At 42.7% G+C, this 25,513-nt stretch overlaps 2 protein-coding genes across 6 annotated transcripts; one reads left to right on the top strand and one right to left on the bottom strand.

Moving 5' to 3' along the window:
* Positions 1-4,613, bottom strand: LOC119701955 (translation initiation factor IF-2-like). Its single transcript, XM_038139275.1, has 3 exons — positions 4,506-4,613; positions 1,901-2,713; positions 1-8 (listed from the first exon to the last, which is right to left on the bottom strand). The coding sequence occupies exons 1-3, from the start codon at positions 4,570-4,572 to the stop codon at positions 1-3; spliced, it is 888 nt and encodes a 295-aa protein (XP_037995203.1). The 5' UTR covers positions 4,573-4,613.
* On the top strand, positions 2,015-25,177 carry ENTPD5 (ectonucleoside triphosphate diphosphohydrolase 5 (inactive)). Of its 5 annotated transcripts, none has more exons than XM_038137024.1 (15): positions 2,016-2,244; positions 4,489-4,618; positions 7,504-7,781; positions 9,019-9,098; positions 10,386-10,529; positions 10,883-10,958; positions 12,609-12,644; positions 13,484-13,572; positions 16,144-16,223; positions 17,432-17,493; positions 18,884-18,985; positions 19,822-19,962; positions 20,300-20,356; positions 21,836-21,951; positions 22,117-25,177. In XM_038137024.1, the coding sequence occupies exons 3-15, from the start codon at positions 7,565-7,567 to the stop codon at positions 22,201-22,203; spliced, it is 1,287 nt and encodes a 428-aa protein (XP_037992952.1). In that variant the 5' UTR covers positions 2,016-2,244; positions 4,489-4,618; positions 7,504-7,564; the 3' UTR covers positions 22,204-25,177. The 5 variants fall into 5 exon arrangements, with proteins under 5 accessions (XP_037992954.1, XP_037992952.1, XP_037992949.1 ...); XM_038137021.1 differs by lacking the exon at positions 2,016-2,244 and adding an exon at positions 2,575-2,712; XM_038137023.1 differs by lacking the exon at positions 2,016-2,244 and adding an exon at positions 2,593-2,712 and having other exon boundaries at positions 4,438-4,618.
* The last annotated feature ends 336 nt before the right edge of the window (positions 25,178-25,513 follow it).

Below are 25,513 nucleotides of genomic sequence, written 5' to 3'. Positions count from 1 at the left end.
TTAGCTCCCTGGAGTGAGTAAAAAGCAAAAGACCAATGCCAGAAAAAGCAATGCCTATAGAACAAAAAAGAAGCAATAATAATTATTAAAATGAAACTACAGAAGCACATCTGTACTGGAAGTTCTCTATCAAATTCCACATGACATGGCAGAATATGCTAATAACTCTTTTGAGTTTACCTTTAGTTTAATCCATAGAAATAAGGACCAAAAAGTGATAACCTAGTTGAAAGTAGGTTCCCACCTACGTGGGAGGGAGTCATTGCTAATTTATAGGATACTGCAATTCATACAGTTATTCTCACTACAGAAGTCTCCATAAGCATTCCAAATCCAAAAAATATCATAATACAAAGGATTTTTTAGGTGTCTATCTAGGAAGATGTGCTATTATGATATTTTTATGAAAATCCTTTTGTTAGGATTTTCTTCTCTTGAGAAGTTGAGAGAGATTTAGGAACAAATGTAAACAAATTACTGTTTGTTGCTGTGGAATGTAACAGGTGCTTTCTTGATTAGTCCATGTTTGATGTTTTTATTTAATGACTAATCAAGGAAGCAGCTGGTTCAGACTCTTTGGGAGTTGCAAGTTTTTGATATATATTTTTTCTATTTCTGTCTCGTCTTCTGATGCATCTTTCTTTCTGTTCTTTTAGTATAGTTTTAGTGTAGTTTTTTTAATATAATATATATCATAATATAATAAACCAGCCTTCTAAAACATGGAATCAAAATTTCTGCGTCTCTCACCCCTTGTCCTAGCTGCCCTGAAAACCAAAAAGATGGACACTAGTTTTCAATGTTTCCATACCAGCAGCATTTATGTGCTTCCTCCAGGTCTCTGTGCACATTATTTGTGCTATTTCTGTTGCTTTTGAACATTTTGATTTGGGGAAATTGCTCCTTTGCTGCACATGCCTCCATATTTTTTTGTTATAGGCACTTTGGGCCTTTTTCTTTTAATGCTTTCTATTGGATATGATCTCATTCACATCACAGAGCGTCTAGATATCCACCTCAGTCCCCTCATTTGAGATGTTCTGGGCTATGTGCTTCACTCAGTGCATCTCTCAATCCTTCATTTCTAGTAGTTGCTGCAGTTTTTTGATCCCCACCATATTTGGTGGGTGCTGAGTTTCTCTCAGTCTCTCTCACAGATTTTCTGGTCATGTGCTGTAAGGCCATTTCCAGTGTTTTCACTTTATACTGCAGCTGTCTGGTCTGTGCTACAGATAGTGGTGCAGCGCTGAGGAAGTTTAGAAAAGAAGAAAAAATGACAGATACAGAAAGAAAATTTGCCATCTGGAAAAAGGTCCGAGTAAGATCCATTATACTAGATAGGCTGAAGGCAAGCACTGGAGCATGAGCAAGAAAATAGTTTCCTACCAAGTGACCTCATCAATGTCTGGGGATCAGAGCTTTGTACCTTCTTATTCAATAAATTGGATGTTAAAATAACTGAATTTTCGTTTCCATTTTCAGTTCCTTTTTCTATCTGTAAAAGGAGTTTGCTTGGTACTTGGATTTAGAAAAGTAGGAACAGGGGTAAAGCAAAACAACCTGTGAGAGAGCAAATGGGAGCCATAGCACAGGGCTTCTTTTTCACTGTGTTCTGAGTAGAGTCTGGCTCCGTTTTCTCCAAAGCCTCCTCCCAGGAGCCAAACCCAGCACATTCCCTCCCCGCTTTCTCTTTTTAGGAGCTGAACAAGCGCTTCAGCTTCTCCCTGTGCACGGCGCGCTGAAGAACCCGACCAGCGCCGCGCCCCTCCGCCGGGCTGGTTCCGGGGTCCAGCGCTCCTCGGGAAGGAGCGGGGCGGGAACCGCGGCCGCCGGGCTCCGCCGGGAGGGAGCGGGCGGCAGCGGGGGCGGCACGGGGGTTCGTCCCGGCGCCCCGACCCGCCTGGCGCCTTCCCGCCCGCGGGGGGCGCTGCAGCCCCGCACCACGGCCCCGGCGGGGCGGGCGCTGCCTGCGGGGAGCCCGCGCCGTCCCACCCGCGCCCGGAGGCGGCCCCGCCGTGGGGAGCTGCGTCGCCGTGGGGAGCTGCGGCCCCGCCGTGGGGAGCTGCGCCGCCGGAGGCCGCGCTCCGGGAGCGGTGCCGGGGCCCGGCGGGAGTGACGCGCGTTCCCGCGGAGCCCGGGCGGCGCGCGCCCGCCACGCGCAACTCCCGCGACGGGCGGCGCGTCACGTGGGCGAGCGCTGACGCGGCGCGCGGGGCCGGCGGGATGCGGCGGCGCGAGCGGCCGGTGAGCGCGCGCAGCCGGCGGGGGCGGGGGGAGGGGCGCGGCAGCGTCCGCGCGCTGCCATGGACACCGCGCGCCCGCCGGCCCGGCCCGCCCCACCCCCACCCCGTGCCAACGGCGCCGGGATCGGGAGCGCGCGCGGGGCCGCCGCCGTCCCGCTGCGCCCGGGCCGGGCGAACGCCCCCGAGCCGTGCTCGGTCCCGGCGTCCCGGGAGGGCGCTCCGCTGGGTGCGAGGCCGGGCGGGCGGCGGGAGACACGCGAAAGCTGCGCCGGCGTCCCCGTTATCCCCAGGGGCGGGCGGGAGGACGCCCCGTCCCGGTCGAGCGATAGCGCTGGCCGGCCGTGAGGGGGGGACGGGCGTTTCTGCGGGTGCTCCGGGAAGAGCCGCGGAGTCCCGGGCCGCGCTCCCCCGCCGCCGCTGGGGCACTGGGCGGAGCGCGGAGGCTTTTGCCAGGGGAGAGGGAAGGAAGGTAGGGAAGGTTTTCGGGCGTGCTCAGGGCGAGGGTTCGGGTCGCGGCGGTGGGAAGTGAAGCACGGCAGGACGCGCTGGCGCCGGGACGCGCGGCAGGGACGGAGCCGGGAGCCCCGGCGTCGAGCGGGGCCCGCAGGCGCCGTGCCCAGTGCGGTCCCGGGGAGCGGCTGCGGGAGTCTGCACCGGGCGCTCCCAGCCTGGCATGCGGGCAGAGCCCCGAGCGCCCCAAGGCCGCCGGCAGCCAAGGCGTGTTTTCCAGGAATAGCAGCTGTGCCAGGAAAAGGTGCCCGTAGAGCCCCGCCGGTGTGCGCCTTGGCCGCTCGGTACGGGTGCCACACCGCGGTGTAGCGGGTTCCTGGAAATGCTGCCTTGGGCTAATTAAAGAGGAAAATTGAGAACACACTTGGCCAGAAATGTGAATAAATAAATAATGTGTATTTGGAGCCTCAGGGCGGGGGAAGAAAGATTAAAACTTCCGATAATGCATGTTTGTGAGTTGGTTCTACTTTTTTTCCCCTGGAGTTTAAAGCTCTAGAGTCAGACTTGTACGAAAATTTATGTGCGCATCTGCCGTTATTTTCATTCAAATACTGGGAAATTCTGCCTTTGAATTCAGTTATACCTTCTATTGTGTCTTTTAAACAGTCTACTTTTAAGAAGCTTTTGTCAAAACAATCCAAGAAAGCTATTTTTTTGCAATAGATAAAAGTAACGCCAGGAAAAAAATGTAAAAACTTTTTTTTTTCCCCCTGGGGAAAAAAAGGTTAAAAAGTATTCATTTAGTCATGAGCGTTAAGTGTTAAAGCTCTCATCTGGGAAATAGATTTTGTGACCATAAGAGCTGCTCATCTGGAAAATAGATTTTGTTACTGTTTTAGCACAGAAGAGTTTCCATTCTGAATGATTTCTGGTGTGCTTCAGCATGGAAGAATATTAATTGAATTATGTAATTTTATTTGTTTCCTAAAATAGTTATTTTTGTAAAATATTTGCCTGTGTTTATATAATTATTTTTATAATTATTTTTAATATTTTTGTGTGCCTCCAAATATTTCCCAATATTATGTTAGGAAACAGAAGTGAAATTCTTGTGTGTCTCTGGTACACTGCTTCTCCCTCCCCTCAGATCACATTCGTTTTTACAGGGAGATGCTTCTGTTGTGTGGTTTGTGTTTGGTGTGTTATTTTGTCAGAAATAGTCAAGTATAGAGTATTTCTTGTCTTGAAAATTACCAGTGTTTCTGTGTATGGTGAGCTCTAAGTAAGGTTGTGTTTTGCTGTCTTAAGGTTAGTTATTATTATGGCATAGTTTTTAATTTTGTTGTTTAGGGAGACTTTGGTTGTGGGGTTTTTTTCCCTTCTTATTCATGCTTTCAGTCTTGGAAGTCTCTATGAACATCCTCGTATTTCTGGATCATACAGTTTGCATAACTCCCAGATTTTTTATATTGGATGTACTTCGGTTTTTTCATTTAGTACCTGAAATCTGCTGCCTACAGATGACATTTACACGTGTTTCTCCGCATTGGGAAATGTGTGTTCTGTCTAGCTTTGCTGGCTCAGGCCTCAGGGATGTTGAGGTCAACTGTAGCATTTGTGTAAATGTTTTACTAACTCGATCTCAAGTTAACTTTCAACTTCTTGAAATTCATCCTGTGTAGTTACATAAGCATGTTTCACTGCTTGTATTGAGTAATGATAAACTCAAATTTGAATAAAACAGCTCGATTGGTATTTGGTGTGCCTTCCTGAGCTGATAATTTGCCTGACACAGAGTCCACTCCTGCTAACTGACAGCGAAGGTGAAGAGGTGCAGGCGCAGTGTCTCTTGCCATGGTGCTCTGAAGGTGGTTTTCATTAGCAATCCCTGGAGTGGAACAGCTGTTGCTTCCGTCCTGCTTCAGGTGTGTGCCTAAGGTGTTCATGGTCAATGCTGATTGTTACTGCTGCTTTTGAGGGACAGTAACTGAGCCTGTAGGCTTTACCTTGCTGACCTGCTTGATTGCATTAATAAGCTTGTGCTCACATAACAATTTCCCTGTTTTCTCCTTTCTGTTTATTGTTCATTTTCTCTACTCTGTTGAGTTCTGATACCAGCTAGGACTTTTAAGTTGTTTGAGAGGAACTGTTTTGAAAACATTTTTCCTTCTCGGTAACTTATGTCTTGTCTATTTCTACCCTGAATTTTTTCTTCCATACTTTTGCTTCTGTCTTTCCAAATTCTTTTTCCATTTCCATTTCTGTTATGCTCTGCTGATTTCTCTCTCTTGCTCTGATTTCTTACTCTCATCTGCTGTCATTCTTCTTGTGGACATTGTTTTGCTAGTGTGTTTGATTAAATGGGCTTCACCAGTCATTGAAAGGGCTCAGTGTGCATTTTTCCTTCTTAATGAGGGAGAGGAAAAATAAAATCCCATGATGACTGGTTGTGAGTTTGTTGTCTTGTTCGGGTTTTATTTGTCCTTAGAAGTATAAAAGGGGAAAGAAAAAAAGTCAGGGGAAATGTAGCAAACAGAAACTGTGGTATAGTTCTGGATATCTGAGAAGGGATAGAGAAGAGAAGCTTTGTGAGGGAATTTCATGTGAGGCTAAGGTTCTCGTAGGTCTGGTAAGGAAAGTATGAGTTAATGATGGCAGTTGCTCAGATATTTTCGGATCATCAGAGATTCTGAGGCTTACATAACTGTCACATGTGCTGTTTGTAATAGGACTCTGGAGTTTGTTCTTAAGACAGGTGCTTGGGTTGTATTTGTGATAGTTCATTAAACAAAATCCTTACATTGCATGAGAATTAGAACACCTCTTTGAACCTGCTGGAAGGTGGCTCTCACTAAGGTGCCTTTTGTTCTGTTAAAACAGCACAGCTGCTTGATTTTCAGTGGCCCTCCTTGCTGTGATGAAGCAAACCTGGGTAATGCCAGCTGCATCTTAGTACAAATCCATAGCTACAAAACTGCCAAACTGCTTGGCACTTCTCATCAAGCCTCTCCAGGAGAGCACTTCATGACAGAGCTACCCATTTACTCCTTTCCACGTGAAATGTGTATACTTTAGAAATGACTGCAGTTGGAGTTGATCTGTCACAGACGCTGGCCAGGGCTGTTGGCTGCTAGTGGAATTGTGGCCAGTGCTTTTCAGAGTGTGGTTCTAAGGCAGAGAGGATCAGGAGTCTCTGCTTCTGCCCGCATCTCTGCATTTGCTTGAAAAAGCGTAAAAATAAAGGTCACAGCAGACAGGTGAGGTTACCCATCTGCAGCGGGCTGTGCGCTTTGTGGCTCTAGACATAGCAGAATGCTGGAGTGGGTTAGAGAGATGCCTGAGGAAAGTGATGGTTTTTGCTGGGAATGGGTAAAAGTTAATCTCCCTTTGCTGTAACTGGGGACAAAGGTGAAGAATGGAAATAATAAAAGTCTTACAAGGGCTGAATCTGGGATAAAAGGTAGTGGAGGATAAGTGAGCTTTTTGGGTGTGGGAGAAAGGTGTGAGGAAATAGAGGCTATAGTAAACACACATAGAAAGGAAAGGAGAGGGTTTAGGAATGAATGCATGTAGGATACAGACAGCAAGTAAAGATTTCAAGAGAATGAAATTGGTGGGGCTGAGCAGATTGCTAAAAGACAGTCAAATATAAGAGCAAGCAGTGGGCAGGGGTCTTGGGCACAGCTGATGAACAGCCATATAAAGGAGAATCTGCAGTGCTGTGGGTGGATGCATGTGTTACCAAGTGTCTGGAAAGTGATAAGGAGCTGTTTGCACCTTCTGTGTGCAGAGTGCTCTGTGTGTAGGTTGGTGCAGGCGATACTGCATATGGTGGGACATCTGGCCACATGCTCTTTTCTGCTGTTAAAGCTGCCTAGATATTATTCCTCTTTTTACTGGGGCACTCCATGATTTCTGTGCCCGTGTCTTAGGAAAAATACATGCAAAGGGATAGGTGTTAAGGGACGCTGTAGCTGTATCTTGATATCCAATGCTGTATAACACAGCTTTGGGACACTGTTGTTAGAAGCTCTGGAAGCAACCTGAGTGTTTGGGGCAACTGCCTTAGGTTTGTGAGAGTGTGTGGGTTTTGCTATGATTTTTTTGTTGTTGTTTATAATTCTAAAAATAAAAACCAAACCAAAAAGACAGAAAAGAAAAATATAAAAAAATAAAAGAAAAAATACAGAGAGGCAGAGCTCAGGTGCCCTTCAGTTCAGCCCCTCTGGTGCAACTCAGGCTTTTCTCGGAGATGGGGATGCTGCTGGAAGGATATGCCTTCATTCTCTCTGTGTGCTAATCTCTCCCAGCAGCTGTTCTTAGCCTGAGATGAAATTCTCTTTGTTTGTGACTCTGAATAATACTTGTGTTCTGCCACAGCATCTCAAGTGTGTAAATGTTAAAGTGATTCTGCTCAGAGTTCCCCTCTGGCAATGCTGCTTTTCAGATAATATTTGGGCTTTTGGGAGGAGGTACTGGAGACTCTGAATGTTGAAAATCTGCAGGACAAATAAGAGAAATTGTCTAAAAGTCAAAACTAGAAATACTGGAAAGCAAACTACTCCATCTCTTCTGTGCTTAGGAAATGGAGAGACCTTTACTCTGAAAGAACAAATTAGTTAGATGTAATTGTAGCACAAAGTGCAATAAACTCTTTTTGGATGAGGTGTTGGAAAGCACCTAAAGGGAGAATAAATGTGTACAGAATGATTTATTTATTTTCTTTTTGACAGAGTTTTAAAGGAGAGAGCTCTTGGTAATTTCCATTCTTTGTTTCTTTTCTTTTTTCTTTTTTTTTTTAACTCTTCAGGACCTTCTGCAGCCCTGTGATTGCTGATACGTGCTTGACAGCCTCAAGAGGTCCTGGCAAGATGGCATCTTCCAGACTTCCCATCCTTATAGCATTGGCATTTTCCTCTTTGCCCTTTGTTCTTTCACATTCAAATAGGGAAATGTGGTTTCAGGATTTCTTTCCACCTAATGTATGCCCTATAAATGCCAAAGCAAACACTTTTTATGGCATCATGTTTGATGCAGGAAGCACTGGAACCCGTATTCATATTTACACCTTTGTGCAGAAGAGCCCAGGTAAGACCCCCATGTATGTTGACTCGGGTTCCAACTTCTCAAAACAGTTTTGTTTTTTGCCAGCTCAGCATTTGGGAGCAGCTGAAGAGTTTGTCTTGTTTTTTGAGTTTCTACAGTTTGTCCTTCAAATGGTCCTCCTGCAGATATTGTCCATTTGTTGTGGTATTTTGCTGTGTAAATACCTTTTTTGTAGGTCTTTTGAGTCTCAGAGATACAATTCTGGGTATAATGGAGAATTCTAAATTTTCAAACATTTTAATCTATGCAGCTGCTTAAAAGGAATATCTCATTGAGATGAAAAGATACTTATGCTGGTTTTGTCAGGTTGCATGTTACTTTAAATTTTATCGAGAGATACTTCAATTCTGCATATGTTTATATCACATTTTGTAGCAAATTAGCATCAGTAAATTAGAGAGTTATTAAGTACTGAAGGTCTGAGCCATTTCCAGGAGAAGTGTGCTGAGATGTACCACACTCCAGTGTATCTGGTGCTCACATGGTGCAGAGGTGCCGAGTTTTGGCTGCACGTGTGACGGGATTCAGGAGGATGAATTATCTTGGGCACAGTGAGCCAGCAGGTTTGCAAAGGTTGAGGGCTGGTTGCTGGGACAGTACTTACATGCTGCACAGTACTTATGTGTCTTTGCATGACTTCACCCATGGTTTGGAAGGACTGATACAAGGTCCAGTTCTGTTGGACTCAGCCTGGCTTGCAGTGTGCAATACTCAGGGATAGCTTCTTCACCCAGACTGCTCTGGGAGCAGTGGTCAAACTTGTTTGGCTTCTCAGCCAAGTACTTGGGCACAGTCAGCTCTGTTCTGAGTTGGATGAATCACCTAAGGATAATTGGGAATTGATGGTGTGTGTCTTAATATGCACTAGTATTTCACAATTAGCTTAAGGACAGAAACTGAAAGAAATTTTATTAAGAATAGGTGACGGTTATGCTGTGTTGTTGTAACTTACTGTAGTTCACAAATGCTAAATGAGCATACTTTTAATTATAACAACATGTGATTAATAAATTGTTTGTGACCTTGGAGGGTACAAGGGCAAGTTTCTGCTAAATATGTTCCTGAAGTGAAGGAACAAGGCTTGTTTCAGGAGGGGAATAATCTTGTTTGCAAGGAGAATAAAGGATAGTCGCTTCACAGGAGTTGAGGGCAACCTTTTGGAAATTAAAGAATAAGATTTGAGTTGTTGACTGTACCATGTAATGTTTTGTTTGTGCAGAAAACCTTCCAGAGGTGGAAGGGGAAATCTTTGAGTCTGTGAAGCCAGGTCTGTCTGCGTATGCTGATCAGCCTGAAAAGGTAGGACTGGCCTTCATTCCCTGGGCATTGGTTGTGCTTCTGTTATGTCATTAGATTCTACCAAGTTCAAGTATTACTGATTGCAATTGCAAAAAAGTGAAGAAGAAATGTGAAAGTTCTGCTGCTGTCTCTCTAAACCTGTTCCTCTACTTTTGTGAGTTAAGTTCAACACGGTGAAATAGGAGCTGGTGTTTTACATATTTCATCAGTGGAACAGTGGATTAATTAATTGCTTAAATGTTTATATAACTAGACTATATGCCTTTGAGAATTTCAAAGACAAAGTGATTTTTGTCTCTAGCAGCATCCATATTCAGTGTTTATTTCCTCTACAGTTACCTCAAATATGAGTAAATGCAGTCTCTGTCTCATTTACGAATAATTTTCTCAGTTCTGAAGTAAGCTGCCGTTTTCCAGACACCCTGTGCTGACAGGAAGCTCTTTCACAAACTAAAGGAGGTGCTAGAGAAATGATAGATTAGATCCACTCTTTTGTGTGCTTTAGCAGCCTTGAAGTTGGGGGCCAGCATTATGGGGATTTCAAGTTTCTCATTTTGCTCAGTTGGATTCCATGCTACATGAATTTGAGTGTGACAGTTAATGGAAGAGTGAATGGATTTGGGATTTTTTAAAAACTTTTATAAAATCACCTATGATTTCAGTAAAACTTTTTTGTTGAGTAGGAGAGGTAAACTCAGCCCAAAAGAAATTTGTAGGCATTTCACAGGAGAATGTTTATTGCTAATGCCAAACTGTGATTGTTAGAGCAGTGGAAATAATTGAGAGCCTGCAGTGATGTCTGTACCTTGTGTGGTAACCATTGCACAGCTGGCATTTTAATTACAACATTTGCAATGGACACACTTGGAATTCTTATGTTGCATTTAGTGAAATCTACAGATGTTTCCCCTTGCTTTGGTAGCCTCAGTCAGTAATTGCACCATTTAGTTTCATCATACTGCAAGATGTTTATGTTTGTCAGGTAATCAGTTCTCTCACCTCCCTCCATCCTTTCAAAAAAATACCTTCCACAAACAATTATATTTATCTTCCCTAAAATATATTTGTGAATACACCTTTCCTTCCAATGCAGACATTCTGTTTAATGTTCTAAGGAGATGTCTGGCATGGTTTTTGTACTTATCTTGAGTGTAGCTATCTTCTGCTAGTGAATACTGTTCTCACAAGTTTTGAGGGGAAACTTGAGAGGCCTGTAGGAGGAAACCATATAAAAACATATTAAAAAACCATATATAAACCATATAAAAAACATGTTTTTCCTTTTAGGGTGCTGAAACTGTCAAAACATTGCTGGACATGGCTGTAGATGCTGTGCCACCTCATCTCTGGAAAAAGACCCCAGTGGTGTTAAAAGCCACAGCTGGACTTCGCTTGCTGTCGGAGGAGAAAGCTCAGGCTCTGCTTTCAGAGGTAGTATTAGGTTGTTTTGGATGCACTGGTATTGTTCCCCCTGTTTCATCTTTTTTTTTTTTTTTTTCATTCAGTTCTCTATTCTGTTTAGCATAAGAGAATGTCATCTATGAAAAGAGGCTGTAATCCCACGATAGCAGGAAACTCACAGAGTATCTGGTCTGGTCCTGAAATCCTGTGTCTTGCTGTGGTGGAAGGCATGGAGAGAGACCTACAATACTTCTTTCTTTCCTAGCCCCTACTCCACACACTTGTTTTAGTTTCTGCTGCTGTGTAAAACAAAACTATGTCACTCTCAGAGCAGAACAAGTCTCTGAAGACAAAGAAATTGAATCACTATTTTTTTTCCTCAGGTGAAAGAAGTCTTTGAGGAATCACCATTCCTTGTTCCAGAGGACAGTGTTGGCATCATGGACGGATCTCATGAAGGTATGTTTTAGGAGGAGTAAAAAGTAAAAGCAAAGAGAAATAGGAAAAAGAAGGATATCTTAGGAGCATGAGAGGAAAAGAGAAATGGTCCCTAAACTAAGCAGAAAAAAACCAAAAGGTTTCTGGCCCTGTTTGGAACAATGCAATCCTGCCATTCTGAGGTGCTGTTCATTACTTGGTCACCTGTTGGGCTACAAATGCAGATATACAAAGAGATTTCACAAGTTTCAGAACAAAACTTTGTCTCAGCAATAAGCATTGCCTGATGCAGGCTGACCAGCTGAAGCCTGCTCCTGGGAACTGGTGCAAAAGAGGTGGTGCCACCTCTGAAAGGCTACGTGACAATATATAGCAAGCTGGGAAGCTTATGGAAATGCCTTGTAAATTCTGCAATATTAGCACTAAAAATAACCTATTATGATCAGCTCATCAATTTTCAATCTAAAATTGGGAGGATTGTGAATATTAGAGGAGAATGAAGGATAATTGGCAAGTATTAAAAATAGATAACTAAATAATAAAATAGTAAGTTAAAAATACTCTGTTGGGAAAAATACTGCTAGTAAAGCAAAATACTACTGCTAGTAAAGTAAAATAATACTGCTAGCAAAGTAAAATTTACTGCTAGTAAATTGTAAAATACAAGAAAAGGTGAAATATGTTCTAGGTTTGGAGTGAGCAATGATTTTGCAGTGCAGAAAAAAACCAGTGTAACATTCTGGCTACATATCCAGACATAGTACCTTGGAGAACAGGCAAGTAATAATCATCTATATGGATGCCTGATTGAAAGAGCCATCCTATCATGTTATGTTCGGCTCAGAACTCTTCCTTATGGCAGATAAATTGCCACTTTGGAAGGTGTTGAAGGAAAGCAAGAATTATCACAGTGCTTAAACAACTAATAAATGGAGGAAGATTAAAGAACAAAACCTGTCCACATGGGCTAAGAGAAAAGGAGAAGTATCATAAAGTCTTCAAGTATTTGATAAGTATGGTGCAGTGCATAGTTTGTCACCCTGGATTAATGGGTGAATTGTACAGCAGGGAGAACTGTGTTATTGATGGGGGCAGGACCAATGAGGCATAATAGAGCACGGGGTAGCCTGCCAAGTTTATTTAAAATCCCTACCTCTTCTACTGTCACATGTTTGGGTGAGAATCGTGAATGTGTCAAGCAAGCCACTGGAGTCAAAGGAGCTGTTTCTGTTTTGCTGGTTGCTGCTCTGTCTGTAGTGTAATTATAGAAACTTTAATCTTAAAACACAGAGTGGTGTGAATGCAGTTTTCAGATTAGGAATTGAAATGCTGGACTGCAAAAACAGGCCCAAGGAGACTTGTGCGTTGTGTCAGCTCATTACTTCTTTGTATGTTGTTTGGATAATAGATAGCATTTATGCATGCTGCAGTTGCATGGATATTACAAAGTCCTACCTATTTCAGCTCATGAGACTTGTATGAATCAATAATGCATCATATAATTTGATTATGAGTTTGAATTAATCTCTGAAGTCTGGGATGGTTGGGTTAAGCTAGTAATGACTTCCAGGTAAGTAAATAACCTGTGGAGGGCTGGTAACAGTGGGCTGGAGATTGTGGGAGTATTTAATGGTAACTGGTTTTTTTTTTTAATTTTTTCACTCACTGCAGGAATTTTAGCCTGGATCACTGTGAACTTTTTGACAGGTAATTAATTCTGTATAACTACTCTAAACTTGAACTTGAGTAACTTCTGTGGAGGTGATCACCCTAAGTTCCTCTGCCTTGGCCATGCTTTTCCTGCCTGCTCTCTCACCTGTGCTAAAGCAGTGGATTGCCTTGGGCAGACTGTGTTCCAGAGTCTGTAGTAAGAAGGAGACATCTTAACCCTCAAGGTGCCAGCATTTACTCGGATTTTGGAGGCACTGGCAGGCTGGTTTCCCTAACGTGCTTTGGGGAGTGGTACTGCTACTGTGTGGGAAAAGGGCCTTGCAGTGTTCTTCATCCCAGTGTGAGCTGTGCAGCTACAGTGGTGTTGCAGGGCATGGTGCCTTAGCACTGCTGGCTCTAAGAGCTTCTGGGAGTGCAATCTAGTGAAAAGAAAATCAGTACTCTAGTAGATAGATGAGCAAGCAAGAAAGCTGCTCTGGGTGAAGAGAAATTATAATAGCTGGTTTGGCTCTTACTGCCCTTCCTTCCCGTACTGCTTTTGCCCAGCTATATGGTGGTTACAAAATTTGTGTACTCTCCCTGACAGTCTTCTGCAGGAGATACTTTGTCTGTTACTTTCAGCTTTTGCTTGATACCTGGAGATTTATCTGCTTTTGTCTCTGTGGAGGAGAGATTGGGATCAAGGAAGAAACTATGGAATGATTCAGACTATCTTCTGTTTGCCTGCCTGTTCTCTCTGAGGTTTTTTCTTTGAAGGGCAGCTCAGCCCTCCTTGTTTTGCTGTGGTCACCTGGTGGCTGCCTGAACATCCACACAGTGTCTGCATTTCAGCATTTGTGCACTTGGGGCTGTTCTGAGCACGGTGTTGTTTGCAGGGCAGCTGTCTGGCCAGAACCAGCAAACTGTTGGGATTCTGGACTTGGGAGGAGCCTCAACCCAAATCACATTCCTGCCACGGTTTGAGGTGAGGAGTGGTTAAAACTGCGTGGGTTGGGACTGCAAGGCTGGTGGAGAGACCTGAGCACTGCTGCACTCTCTGGTGCCACTTTGTCAGCAGTGGCACAAGCAGAGCATCCGCGGTTTACAGAACATCTGTATTTCTGTTCCCTTTGAGATCAGTAGCTGGCTGATAGGCGCTTGCAAACAAAGGAGCCTGAATCATGAGGAAATAAAAAGAAAGCAAATGAGTAAAACCAAAAAGAAACAGCTTTTGTTTTCTAGACTCAGGCTGGGAAAGCCTCATTAATGTTGATATTACTGTGTATTCAACAAACGTAGAACATTTCTAGGTAGTATTCTTGAATATTAGAAGAAATGTAGGGGCTGGTCTATCTTTTTTTTTTTTTCCCACTTGGGTCTGAAAACAGATCCTCATTAAGTTTTGGAGGGGAGGAGTGTTGTATAGGGTAAATTTCTTAATTAGCAGCACAGTCAGTTCTGTTTTCTTATTGATTTCTTCTCATTCCTTTTGACCATTCTGCTCTCTGTCCCTCAGACACCTCTGCTGGATTTTTTAGTAGTTCTACAGCTGTTTAGAAACAGTTTGAACAGGGACCCAAAGCTACAGTGCGCATGAGAAAATTACCTATTCTGTACCTTCTTATTGTGACGTGTTTATGTCACTCTTTCTGAAGGAGTCATTTCTTTAACTTTTTTTTTTAGAACTTGAGATTATCAAAGGATGTTTGGTGGCTACCAAACACGTGACTTTCACATCAGGATATTCTAATTCTGCAGTTGTGTGTTATGTTGAAACATGACATGCAACCTTATCCTGTTCAGCAAAGCCTCAAGTATACTGTGGGCTTGTCCTCTGTTTTGTGTTGATAACACCTGCTAAAGTGGGCACTGGACCAACAGGAAAGGGTGTTGCATGTCAGGGTTTTGGAGAATAAATAGAACTGTCAAATAGGCTGAACTGCAGCTCAGGATTCAAATGTCCCCTTCCAGCCTTGCAGGAGAAGGCCTGGAGTGTTTGCTGCTGACCAGGACTAATGGCGTGAATTTGTAGGGCAGTGTGGAGTCAAGGTTCAAGCTTGTACACTATATCTGCTTCTCACCTGTGTTGTCAAGTTCAAATAAATAAGCTCAGTATGTTTTCGGGAGTTTTTCCCATCTGACAGAATTAGTGGGGATACCTCCCTTTGATTTGCAGTGGAGAATTTTCCTTCCTGCAATCTGAGGCAGTCACATGCTTGCTCTTGTATTAGTTTTGAACAAAATACTGTAATAGGAAGAGATTTGTTAATTAAATATGAATTACAGGCAAGTAGAGAACATATAATGACAGCTGCAGGGAGCTGATTTTAATTTCATGGCATTATTGCCAAAGCTAAAAGCAACTGAAAACCAATCATAGTAATTATGAAATTGTCTGTCTGAGTCTGCCTTATTTTTGTGAAAGTAGAGCATAAAAAAAGACAGTTGTTTTCTCCAAACTATTTTTTTTGAGGATCTCTCCTTTAAATATTTTTGTGATGTAAGGTTTAGAAACAGAACTCAAAATATGGCAGTCTGTGTGCATGAGGCCAAGGATGTGACTGCCATTTCAGTGATAATCAACTTGAGACCCAAAACAAATTTTGATTTGTATTTGCTCAGGAGAAGCTCAAGCTGAATACTGTCAAATTCTTTTCAGCTTTGAGCAGGCTTCTGTCTCGGACTCTAGAGAAAATAACCCAGATCTGGATCTCCTTACTTGCATGGGAACTGCAGGACTCTGCAGCTTCAGTTCTCTCGGAGATTCTGCTGCTTGGCCCAGAATAGCGGCGGATGATAAAGTGCATGGAGCCAAGGAGGGCTGGGAGAGTGAGGCCATGAGGAGAGGAGAGACAGAAACTGAGACTCAGAGCTTAGGGAGTGGACACAAAGAAACAGTAAATGATTGCTGAAGTGGTTCAGCCTTGCAAGAGTGTGAGTTAGTCTGTCAGGAAGCTGGAGCAGGATACCAGTGGGATGGAGGTGTGCACAGAGGAAGACTGAGAGGAAAAAACTGGAGGTGTGAGACAAGAGGCTAATTTAGGTGAAACAGCCCTAAGACTGGGAGTGAGTGGTCACAGTGTTCCCTTGAGTACCAGCAAGACATTTGGCATGGTGAAAATGGGGCCTCTACCTTGTATTTTTAATTCTTCTGAGTACCTCAGTTTAGGTGCCTAGTGTGACTTGAAAAAGTTCATAGCTTATAGTACTGCTGATTTCTGGTAATGGGGATGGGGACTCTCTGCATGTAGAATAACATGTAAGTACTCTAGAAAAATTCAGGTTACCTGAATTAGAAAGTGTTTTCATCCTGATCTGTTGTGCTTCCCTCTTGTACATTGAAGTAACACAAAGATGCATATAAATGAAATTGGTGATAAAAGCTGCAGGTATTACAGCAGTGACAGCATTGGAAAGCTGTACTTTGTTTTCAAAGCAGATCAGATGAGTGTGCAGTAAACTGTATTTGGTATATCTGTGATACTACATTAAGGTTGGTTATTCTTTATTGCATAATACAAACTAAAACATTTTTTTTCTTTTACTTAACTTCTAGGAAACTCTGAAGGAAACCCCCGAGGATTTTCTTACCTCATTTGAAATGTTTAATAGCACGTACAAGCTCTATACCCACAGGTGAGGAGCAAAAGACTGCTATTTCCACTGGGCAAATCAGCCCCTGAGCTAACAGCCACATCATCCTGGTACCAGCAGCAGAGACCATGGCTTTTTTACTACTTATCTGCATGGAACAGCAGAAGTGGAACATGACATTAGCTGGCTGGAAACGTTCCAGGATCATGGTTAATGTCACTGCAAGGGAATATTAGGCAGTCTGTCAAATGAAGGGACAGCATTGTGAACCCATATTTAAGGAAAAGAATTCTTATTACTGGATTCAAGCCAAATATTCCGAAACAAGCTGAAAGATAGATACTGTGCCAGTAGTCAGAACTAAAAACGATCAGAGATTTAGAAAGAGGACTTCCTGAGACTTAGTGGAGTGAACATTACCATCTCAGCCAGTTATAGAATCTGCTTACTTGACAGCAGAGCTGGTCTAATATGCATCCTCTCCTACTCCTTACATTTGCTGATGTAACTAATTGCTGTAGTCATTGATACAGTCCATTAGATCACCTAAAATAATTGGGATTGAAAAATTATCTCCTAAAAACTGAGAGAGAGCTGGAGGTTAGTTTAACTCCGAATATTCTGGAAAAGTTTAAAATGACATGACAAAAGTGCTAAGTGGCCAAACACAGAGATGGGAATGAAAGGGTCAACAGGATTTTAATCTAGCTGTGTTGCTGCATTGTGTGATGACATTCTCATAAGCGTTGTTCATATTCTAGTTTATAATGAATGTTATAACAGCAGTTACCTGTGGAGTCAAATCAGGTGAATTTCACACAAAGCCACGGTTCCTGTTTTGTGGGTGGTTCTGCACTCTGCTCTAAGAACACATAGTTTTGTGTGTGTTACATAAGAGTGGCTGCCCTATTCCCCATGCACTCAGCACATACCCTTCTTCCTCCCACATTTTTAAGGTGGTGCTTTTTTGCTTTTCATGATCATCTTGTATAAATGCCACATCAGCTCTAACCACTTCCTGCAGTTTAAATTCACCCATTTTACAACTCTTTGCATTTCTTGGGTTTGTGTCACTCTTTTTGCCCTCAGGGTTCTGGCAAAGGGAACTCTGTTTTAGAGAGGGAGCCTTTTGGGAATCAGAGGAAAGAAATAAGGTTTGGGTGTTCCAGGACTTAGGAAGAGGGCTATGGGTAAAGCATACCAGATGTGCAGGAATCAAATCTATAACGTCTGTTTTTTGTTGTTCACAGCTATTTGGGGTTTGGACTAAAAGCTGCAAGACTGGCAACGCTTGGAGCTTTGAATATGGAAGGTATGTTCATATACTAAAACACTTAGGATTTATGAAGAGATATTTAGACTCAGCCTTGTGTCAGCAGACGATTTCCTGTGTGTCTTCACTTCTGTACCTTGTGCTTTTCTATGTTTCTGATGGTGTATGTATTTGTTTGAAAACAGCTACCACTTGTTAAGGGGTTATCTTGTGAGACAGCTGCTTTTCCCTGTTTTTGAGATCAGCCAGCAGTGACATTCAAGTGCAAATTCCAGAAATGCACATGTGGGAGCATAAAAACATCATGGCTAGCCACAAACACACAGCTTTACAAGCATCCACAGAAGCATAAGCGTTATAAACAGACCCTTTTCCTCAGGGTTGCTGCTTAGGCCAAACCCACTTTGTAGGATCTGCCTGGCCTGTGGTGTTCCCCAGACCTGTTGTGTGCACTGCCTTAGTCTAGATGGAAGGCCAGGAGCACATCATGTGCTCTCACTCAGTAACCTGAGTGCATACTCACATTCCTGAGTCTTTCCAGTCCCTCACCCAGAGTTTGGGCCTTTTGTCTAGTCTCTGGCCAGGACCTGGGGTGTTTTCACCTTCTGGATTCTTACTTGACAGCTATATGGAGTTGTGATAATTACTGGAATGTACTCAAATCAAAAATAGTTGGGAGCAGGGATTAAGAGACAGAGTGCAATGATTGGTCACGAGGCTCAGACAGAAAAGCACATGGACTAGCTGCCCGCTTACTTGTGACTGTCTTCTTCTACAGACCCCTCTGGTTTGCCATACTTGCATTTCCCTGATCCCTTAATTCTCCCTTTTCCCAGCCTGTGAGCCTTTCCCTAAGTATCCCATAGCAAATTTTGCTGTCCCAGAGTCTGCCTCAAGCATACTGTCAGAAGTTTCCTTTTTCTGTGAGACCTGTGTGTGCAGCAATAATCATGTTTTCCTCTTATCAGTTACAGTATTTCTGGTTGAACCCCTCAAAGGTACATTCAGTGGATCCTGTAGTGGCCACTGATTTCTGTCTTAGGAGGTTTTGTCTTCATTGCTCAGTGGCTTTGTTTGTCTTGGTTATCTGCTGTCATTAGGGTTTGTGCATCTGTGTGTTTATCACCTCTCATTTCTTGTCTTTTGTGGTGAATAGCCATTATCCAGATACCCTTGTACCATTTATCTCATTAAGAAATGACAAGCCTGGCTGCTCTGCTGTTTGCAGGACAAAACAGACACAACTTTTCCAGACTTGAGACTGGTCCTTAATTTGTAATCAGTTAGTGCCACATCCATCAATTCAGATTTTTGTACTTGCACATAAAGACTTTAATGAAGATCTTTCAGCCTTTTCTGGTTCTACATATTGATTTGTAGCTATGTTAAATTCTGTGCTTTCTGACTCTCCTCTCTGCTCTCTTTCCAGTTGTGGATGGACAAATGTTCCACAGTTCTTGTTTGCCTAAGCAGTTGGAGGCAGAGTGGCACTTCGGGGGAGTGAAGTATCAGTATGGTGGCAACAAAGAAGGTAAATTAAGGAGACTTGTTTCTTCTACAATAAGTCTTATCTCCAGAATCTGAGTTTTTCCTTGTCAAATATTTCCTCAGTTAACTCATGATGGTTGGGATATTAAGGATATCTGTCCAGTTGAAAAGGCTGACTTCTGAGAAATTCAGATTAAAATCTGAAGATGTAGGAGTAGCTGACCTGTACCCCTGTCCTCTGACTGTGATCTCTTATTACAAATCATACCTTTATAGGAAATGTTTAAAATTACTTGTGCAAATAAGAGGTTTTTCTGAGGCTTTGAGCAAGTGCAAAAATTCTGTTTGTGTTAGGTAACAAACATTTTGGCCTACCAGTTAATCTTGCTTGTGGAACTGTTTAAGTCTCTAATAAGTCTCTAATGCTGTGTAGAGAGGGTGAGTCTGCTGCCATCATAGACTTGAACAGATTGGGGAACATGAGAGCTGAGTTGCAGATTTGGTGTGCGTGGAGTAGGTTGGTAAAGTTACAATGTGATGGGGAGAGAAAGCAAGGTTTTATCTAACAAGTGGCAGCAAATGTAGAAGATTCTGCTGGCCACAGAACATGTCAACAGGAGTTTTGCCTGATGTGGAAGTTGTTTGTGTGGTCCTTCTTTCAGACACAGCAGTCATCTGCTCTAACCAGTTCTACTTGATGAGGGGCTTTTAGAGTCCTTGCCTGTGTGTAGATGCCATGTTGGATTACAGAAGGGATATCTAATCTCTTGTTCTGACGCTTTAATCTCTGTTTCTTTAATTTTTCATCCTGTTGCCACTATTTCTTCCATCTCTTGCATATGCTCTTTGGCTCATCCCGTCTGTGTTTTTTCCTGACAGGAGAAACAGGATTCAAGCCTTGCTACTTGGAAGTACTCAAGGTTGTCAAAGGGAAACTTCACCAGCCAGATGAAATTCGTGGAAGCTCCTTCTATGCTTTCTCCTATTACTATGATCGAGCAGCTGACACCAACCTAATCGGTAAATTTGGGATAACCTACTACATGTGAGCATGTCATCCAGAAGGTAGACAGAGGAACCCTGGTGGCTGGAGCCATGGGGAGCAGAGGAAAGCAATGTTATTGAGAAAGAGGAGATACACAAAATGCCTCAAGGGAATGACATTTATCTGTCGCTGCAGTTTGTGTTCAGCACATGAAATATGCTCAGGGCTCCAGTTACATCTGCAGCTCTGTCTTCTGTTCCAAGCAGGTCTCACTCCTTGTGCCATATCCCTGAGCTGCACTCTAGAGTCAACTTGGATAAAGAATTCAAATGCTGTCAGGTCTGTGACGATGTTTTCTCACATCTTTTACAGATTATGAACGCGGAGGTGTTTTGGAAGTGAGAGATTTTGAAAGAAAAGCCAAAGAAGGTAATTGTCATGAGCTGGGAAACTGGTTTGGACAAGAAATAACAAAAATATGAATGTGTAGGCAGTACATAATGTGACTTGGAAGAAAAGCAAATATATTTAACTTTTATTTCACTTACACCTGTCATGTTACTTTTATTAGTCAAAGAATCTTAAGTAATGCAGAAGATAGTACTGATAGAGCAGTGAGGGGCTGGTGGCTTTACAGCTCTGTTCAGGAGAAGGAGATAGTTCATAGAGTCACTACAAAAGAAAGTGAATTTGCTGCATCAAGAGCTTCTGTCAAACTGCAGCTCTGAGTTTAAGAGAGCACTGAATTCTGTAAGTCTGTCACCTTAAATCCTATTTAATCTCTAACAAAATAGAGGGAAAGGGTTTTTAAGCCTCTCCCACATTCCTTTACCTCCCCTTGTCTTTTTTCCTGAATGCTTGTTCTAGTTTTGTACCTCGTGTGGATAAAGAGCTCCCACCTTGCTTGGCTGCTGATGGCTAAAAGCAAGTTACCTCTGTACTGTGATCATTCTCAAGACAATGAGAAGACCCTATTTTTCAACAGAAGATGCTTAATTATATAGTTCAGGACTGACTTTTTTCCTAAAATAAGGCCTAAATTTTAATGATTTTTCAGTTAAACTTAATCTCCCTGGAAACTTGGATGATTTTGAATAGGGGGATTAGGCTCTAAAGTCTGAGTGTGGATTGGTTGTTATTTTTTCCCTGGATAGTGAGAGAGCTTATTTCCAAAGACGTAGCTAAGATCTTACCTAACATTATCAAACCACTTACTTAGCTTTAGACCATCAGGAGATCAATTCTGTGATCCTGAACTCATTCTTCTCTATCTCATTTCAAAAGTAGAAGGATGCTGCTCATCTTTTCTTAGAAGGAAGTGAACTCTGCTCTTGCTGCCGGTTGAACAGGGCAGTGACAGTAGGTCTAGGAAATGATTCTTAGTGTAAATACATTTCCCAGTCACTGTCACCCTGACCATGGAATCTTGACTTAGCTGCAGCGAGGGAGTGGTTGGTTGGGTAATAGCCTCTTCCATTTCCTTGGACAAGTGTGGTTGGAAAACATAAAATAAACTGTCATCCTAGAAGGTGAAATCCATTACTGCATTCATCCATGGAGGAGAGATGATGAAAATAAGTGATACTGTGTTCTTGAAAAAATAAGTAATCTAACACCCTGCTAGTTCTCAGTTGAGCAGAGGTTCTTCAAAAGAGCTGTGTGGATTGTGTTGCTGTAATAAAAGATGTAGTTGTGATGGAGTTAAGAGAAACTGGATGTACTATATGGTTTATTCTGCAGCATTGTAGAACAGCTCTGTAGCGTGTACCATGTGTCATGCATAACCACTAATAGAAGAGGATGGCTTGTTTTAGTAAGCTTTGGTTTGAGTTCAATTCAAATGTACAATGTGGATAAAAGTTCTTATTTTGCTGAGATCCCTTTTTTTTTTCTTTTTTCCTTCTCTAGTCTGTGATAACATGGAGAGGTACAAGTCAGCCAGTCCTTTCCTCTGCATGGATCTCACTTACATCACTGCTTTATTAAAGGAAGGTTTTGGATTTAGGGACAACACAGTCTTAAAGGTGAGAAAAAACAGTTAAATCCCTATCAATTAACATGCATTAGTTCATTTTTCTGACTAATTACCTATTGCATCTTTCCAGATTTGTAACATGTAGTTGCTGTCATTTGTGCAACTTAGGAATCTAGAGAACTGTCAGGAATAACTTGTTTTTCTTCCTTTACAGTTGACAAAGAAAGTAAACAACATAGAGACAAGCTGGACTTTGGGTGCTACCTTTTACCTGCTGCAGTCTCTGGGGATCACTTATTGACTTGTGATACTGCTGTGGACTTCAGCATTTCTGAAAATGCTGGGAAAGTAAATTGCAATCTCCAGGTATGGTGTTCAGCTGGACTGGTCACAGAGCAGAACATGGACCAAAAATACATGACAGCGCTTTACCCTAGATTGGCATTGTGCCTAATGAGAGTATGATTCATAACTGTGATTGCCATAAATGATTCAGAATCTGCCTTAAGAAAGTCAAAAGGTCTAAACTCCTGCAGAGAATAAGCAAGGGGCTCAAAACCAGCTTTCACCAGCAAGTTTGTTAGAAGCACAGAGTTGCTGGATGTGGTGGCAGACTACAGACACATGACTTCCCCTACCCCCTTCTATTTTAAACATACATAACTTAAGTTTGCTTGTGAGATGTTAAATACATAAATTAGAAATAGCATCAACAGTGATGCGAGAAAAGTGAACAACTCTGGATGCTGCCAACCTCAGTGTTCAAAAAATCCAGCTGCTAGCTAAGCAACTACATGGCAAGAATATTTCAGTCTTTCAAGAAGGACCTGCTATAAGTACACTTTGGGCATGGTTTTGGGAAAGGTGTTGGCTAAAACACAGTAATTTACCAAGCATTTTTTAAGGCAGTAGGCATTTCCTAAGCAGAATGTGTGCCTGTGTTTCAGTTTTGCTGCCCTTTCCAAGTCTGTGCAGCTACAGCATACATCTGACTACCAGACTTGATAAATGTATTCATTTAGCATGTAGTCATAACACATAGTTGTGCTGGCACAACGAGGCAGCAGTGCCAGCTATTGAAACTCAACTGCCAGAAGAAGAGCTTGTCACATTCCACCCACAAGGAGATTGCAGTCAGATGAAATGCTGATTTGACAGCTCACTTTGCTGTGAGAGCCAGTTCTGTTTCTCTGCTCTCAGCAAGGCACACCCACAGCTTTCTTCTCTCTGCTGCTCCTTGGGTTCTTGTATGAACTGATTCGGACACCTGACCTGAGGTGGTGCTCATCTAAGAGTCAAGTCTGGTGCTATCCCAAGGACAGCAGGCATGGCACAGCCCAACAAGACCTGCAGGGCCAGCGAGCGGTCTGAGCACCACAGTCCCTGTTGCTGGAGTGAGCTGTCAGGTGTGGTCTCCCATTTGAAACCCATCCATTGCCCTAAGTAAAAACAGCTGTAGAGACTTCTTCCACCCCATGAATAATTGGCAGCTTGCTACTGTCTTCACCTCTTCAAGGAATGTGTAAGGTACAGGTGAATTTACCCCATTACAATAAAGGGGTATTACTCATATGACTAAAACTTCTAGCCACTGACGTCTTGTGATGAACATTTCCCTGTTGGGCAGTTGCAGTTACCCAACTGTCCCAGTTGTAGTTGCTCCAGAACACCTTTCTGTCAAACCAAAGACTGCACTCACGCTGCCTTCTCTGCAAACTGGATTTGAAAGTAATTGCTAATTCCCAGCAAGGGGAGGAAGTAGTGCACTCATGTCTACAGTGGTCTTGCCAAACAGTTTGGAGACTCAGAAACTTGCCTTACTGTGAACATTAGTCCTTTTCCTCTAGTTAGCAGTGCAAGTTTGCCTGTGGCTGATTAAGCTACTGCTTCTCATATCTCAGGTTTTACAGCACGAGGGTGCAAGGCGTGCTTTTGATTGAACAAGTTCAATCAGGAACAAGAAGCCAAGGGTTGTGGATGGAGCCATCCATACTTATCTCATCACTGATACTTTGCCATAAATTCTGGCTGCTTTTTTCATGCTCATCCACATGTGTGGTCCTTACCAGAATCTGTTTGAGATCCACATTGAGAAATTCCTGTGTCACACCAAAGTTCTGTTCCTTCCTCTCTAGAAGTTTCTGTTTTTTCTGTTTGAACATGAAGAAAGTAATTGTAGCCTCTTCTCAACCATAAACATTTCTTATTCCTCTTCCTACTGTTGGCAAAACTTGGTATATGGTCTGGTCAGCAGAACAAGGTGACTGCAAATGCATTCATTTTGTCTTCAGTGAACACTTCTGTATTCTCAGAAAACACAAAGTAGGATGCAGTGGTTACTGCGTTATCCTAAGAACAAGCTAATTTAATAATCCAGAAATCATCTTTCAGTTTGAGCCAGTGCTATGACAAACTCTTACTGGATCTTATGGCTAAGAGCTGGCAGATGTGAGGCTGTGTTTTGAGGGTGGGATGCTCTTCCTAAGGGAGAAGCAGCAGTGTTACCTGCCCCCTGAAAACACACTAGCCCTGAGGAGGGCTTGAGGGCTGGGTTTTATCTGAAGCAAGGAGGGGCTAGAAGAAGGGTACCATGCAGAGGAAGTTGTTTTTTCTGCATTCTTTTCCTCAGATTCTGGTACTACAAATGCTAGGGGGTAGCATCTGCTTCCCAGTACCAAAGCTGCGTTTAATCTGAATGCTCAGGGCCTTCATTTGTCAGTGGCACAATTCATTAACTGAAGCAGAACTGCTCTCTGTTACTGGCATGATCCTTCAGTTACTGGAGAAACAAAAGCTCTGTTAAAAGGTCTATTGTTGCAAGAATTTGCGGAATTGAGCCCCTGCTGTTTACATCTGAACCCAAGTGGGTGGGGGCATCTGGAAAACCCAGTCAAGTCCTCACACCTACCCTAGTGCAATGAAATTATTTATTACCTAAACTAAAGAGTAAGCAGCCTTTTAAGAGAAGAGCTCTACTTGCAGCCCTGATTTTTATCTCCTCCTTTGTAATGTCTTTGAGCCAGCCACTAACAAGAACTGCCTAATATGAGTGACTGCAGAAGCACAAGTAATGGTTTTCACTTCAAAATTTATGTTTCATTCTTTGTGATGTTATTTTCTGACACTGGTCACCCATATGTGTAAATCTTGCCCATGGGCAGTGCTTAGTTTAATTTTGTGAGTGGTAAATGTGTAATGCAAGAGGCTGGTGTTTGGAACTGAAGACAGAATATCTTGAATTGTCTATTTTAGTAATTAAAGCATTTTTAACAATATTCAAGATGTGGTATAGTTTTCTTTCCTGGATATTATTGTTGCCTCGTATCTTTTCCATGGAGCCCTTAAGATTGGCCATTTCCACAAGAAACACCATTATTAAATAAAGCACCAAGAGAAAGGCTGGGGAAAGGGTGAAAGAATGACAGAGTTTTAAAATATATCTCCCACCATGCGTTGTTTCCCTCTGCTGCAAACTACCCCTTCTGTCTGAGCTGAGGTGCCAAGAACCCAGGAGTGATGTTACAGCTCTAGCAACCATATCAGAAGAAACTGAAAGTAATTAAGCAGCAAAAGCTGTTAAAAATTAGCCAGCAGTTGGCAAAAGTCAGCAC

This window comes from Motacilla alba, chromosome 5 (genome assembly GCF_015832195.1).
Source record: "Motacilla alba alba isolate MOTALB_02 chromosome 5, Motacilla_alba_V1.0_pri, whole genome shotgun sequence".
In the NCBI taxonomy this organism is placed as follows: domain Eukaryota; kingdom Metazoa; phylum Chordata; class Aves; order Passeriformes; family Motacillidae; genus Motacilla; species Motacilla alba.
The sequence above is the reverse complement of the archived record's forward strand: the minus strand, read 5'-3'. Positions and strand labels throughout refer to the sequence as shown.

What these genes read in the sequence shown, in the direction of transcription:
- ENTPD5 (XM_038137026.1), top strand. Translation starts at nt 7,565, where the DNA reads ATGGCATCTTCCAGACTTCCCATCCTTATAGCATTGGCATTTTCCTCT. An exon ending in CTTTGTGCAGAAGAGCCCAG is followed by an intron (nt 7,782 to 9,018) that starts GTAAGACCCCCA and finishes TTGTTTGTGCAG; the next exon opens with AAAACCTTCCAGAGGTGGAA. An exon ending in ATGCTGATCAGCCTGAAAAG is followed by an intron (nt 9,099 to 10,385) that starts GTAGGACTGGCC and finishes TTTTCCTTTTAG; the next exon opens with GGTGCTGAAACTGTCAAAAC.
- LOC119701955 (XM_038139275.1), bottom strand. Translation starts at nt 4,572, where the DNA reads ATGAAAACCACCTTCAGAGCACCATGGCAAGAGACACTGCGCCTGCAC. An exon ending in CCTCTTCACCTTCGCTGTCA is followed by an intron (nt 2,714 to 4,505) that starts GTTAGCAGGAGT and finishes AAACCTTCCCTA; the next exon opens with CCTTCCTTCCCTCTCCCCTG.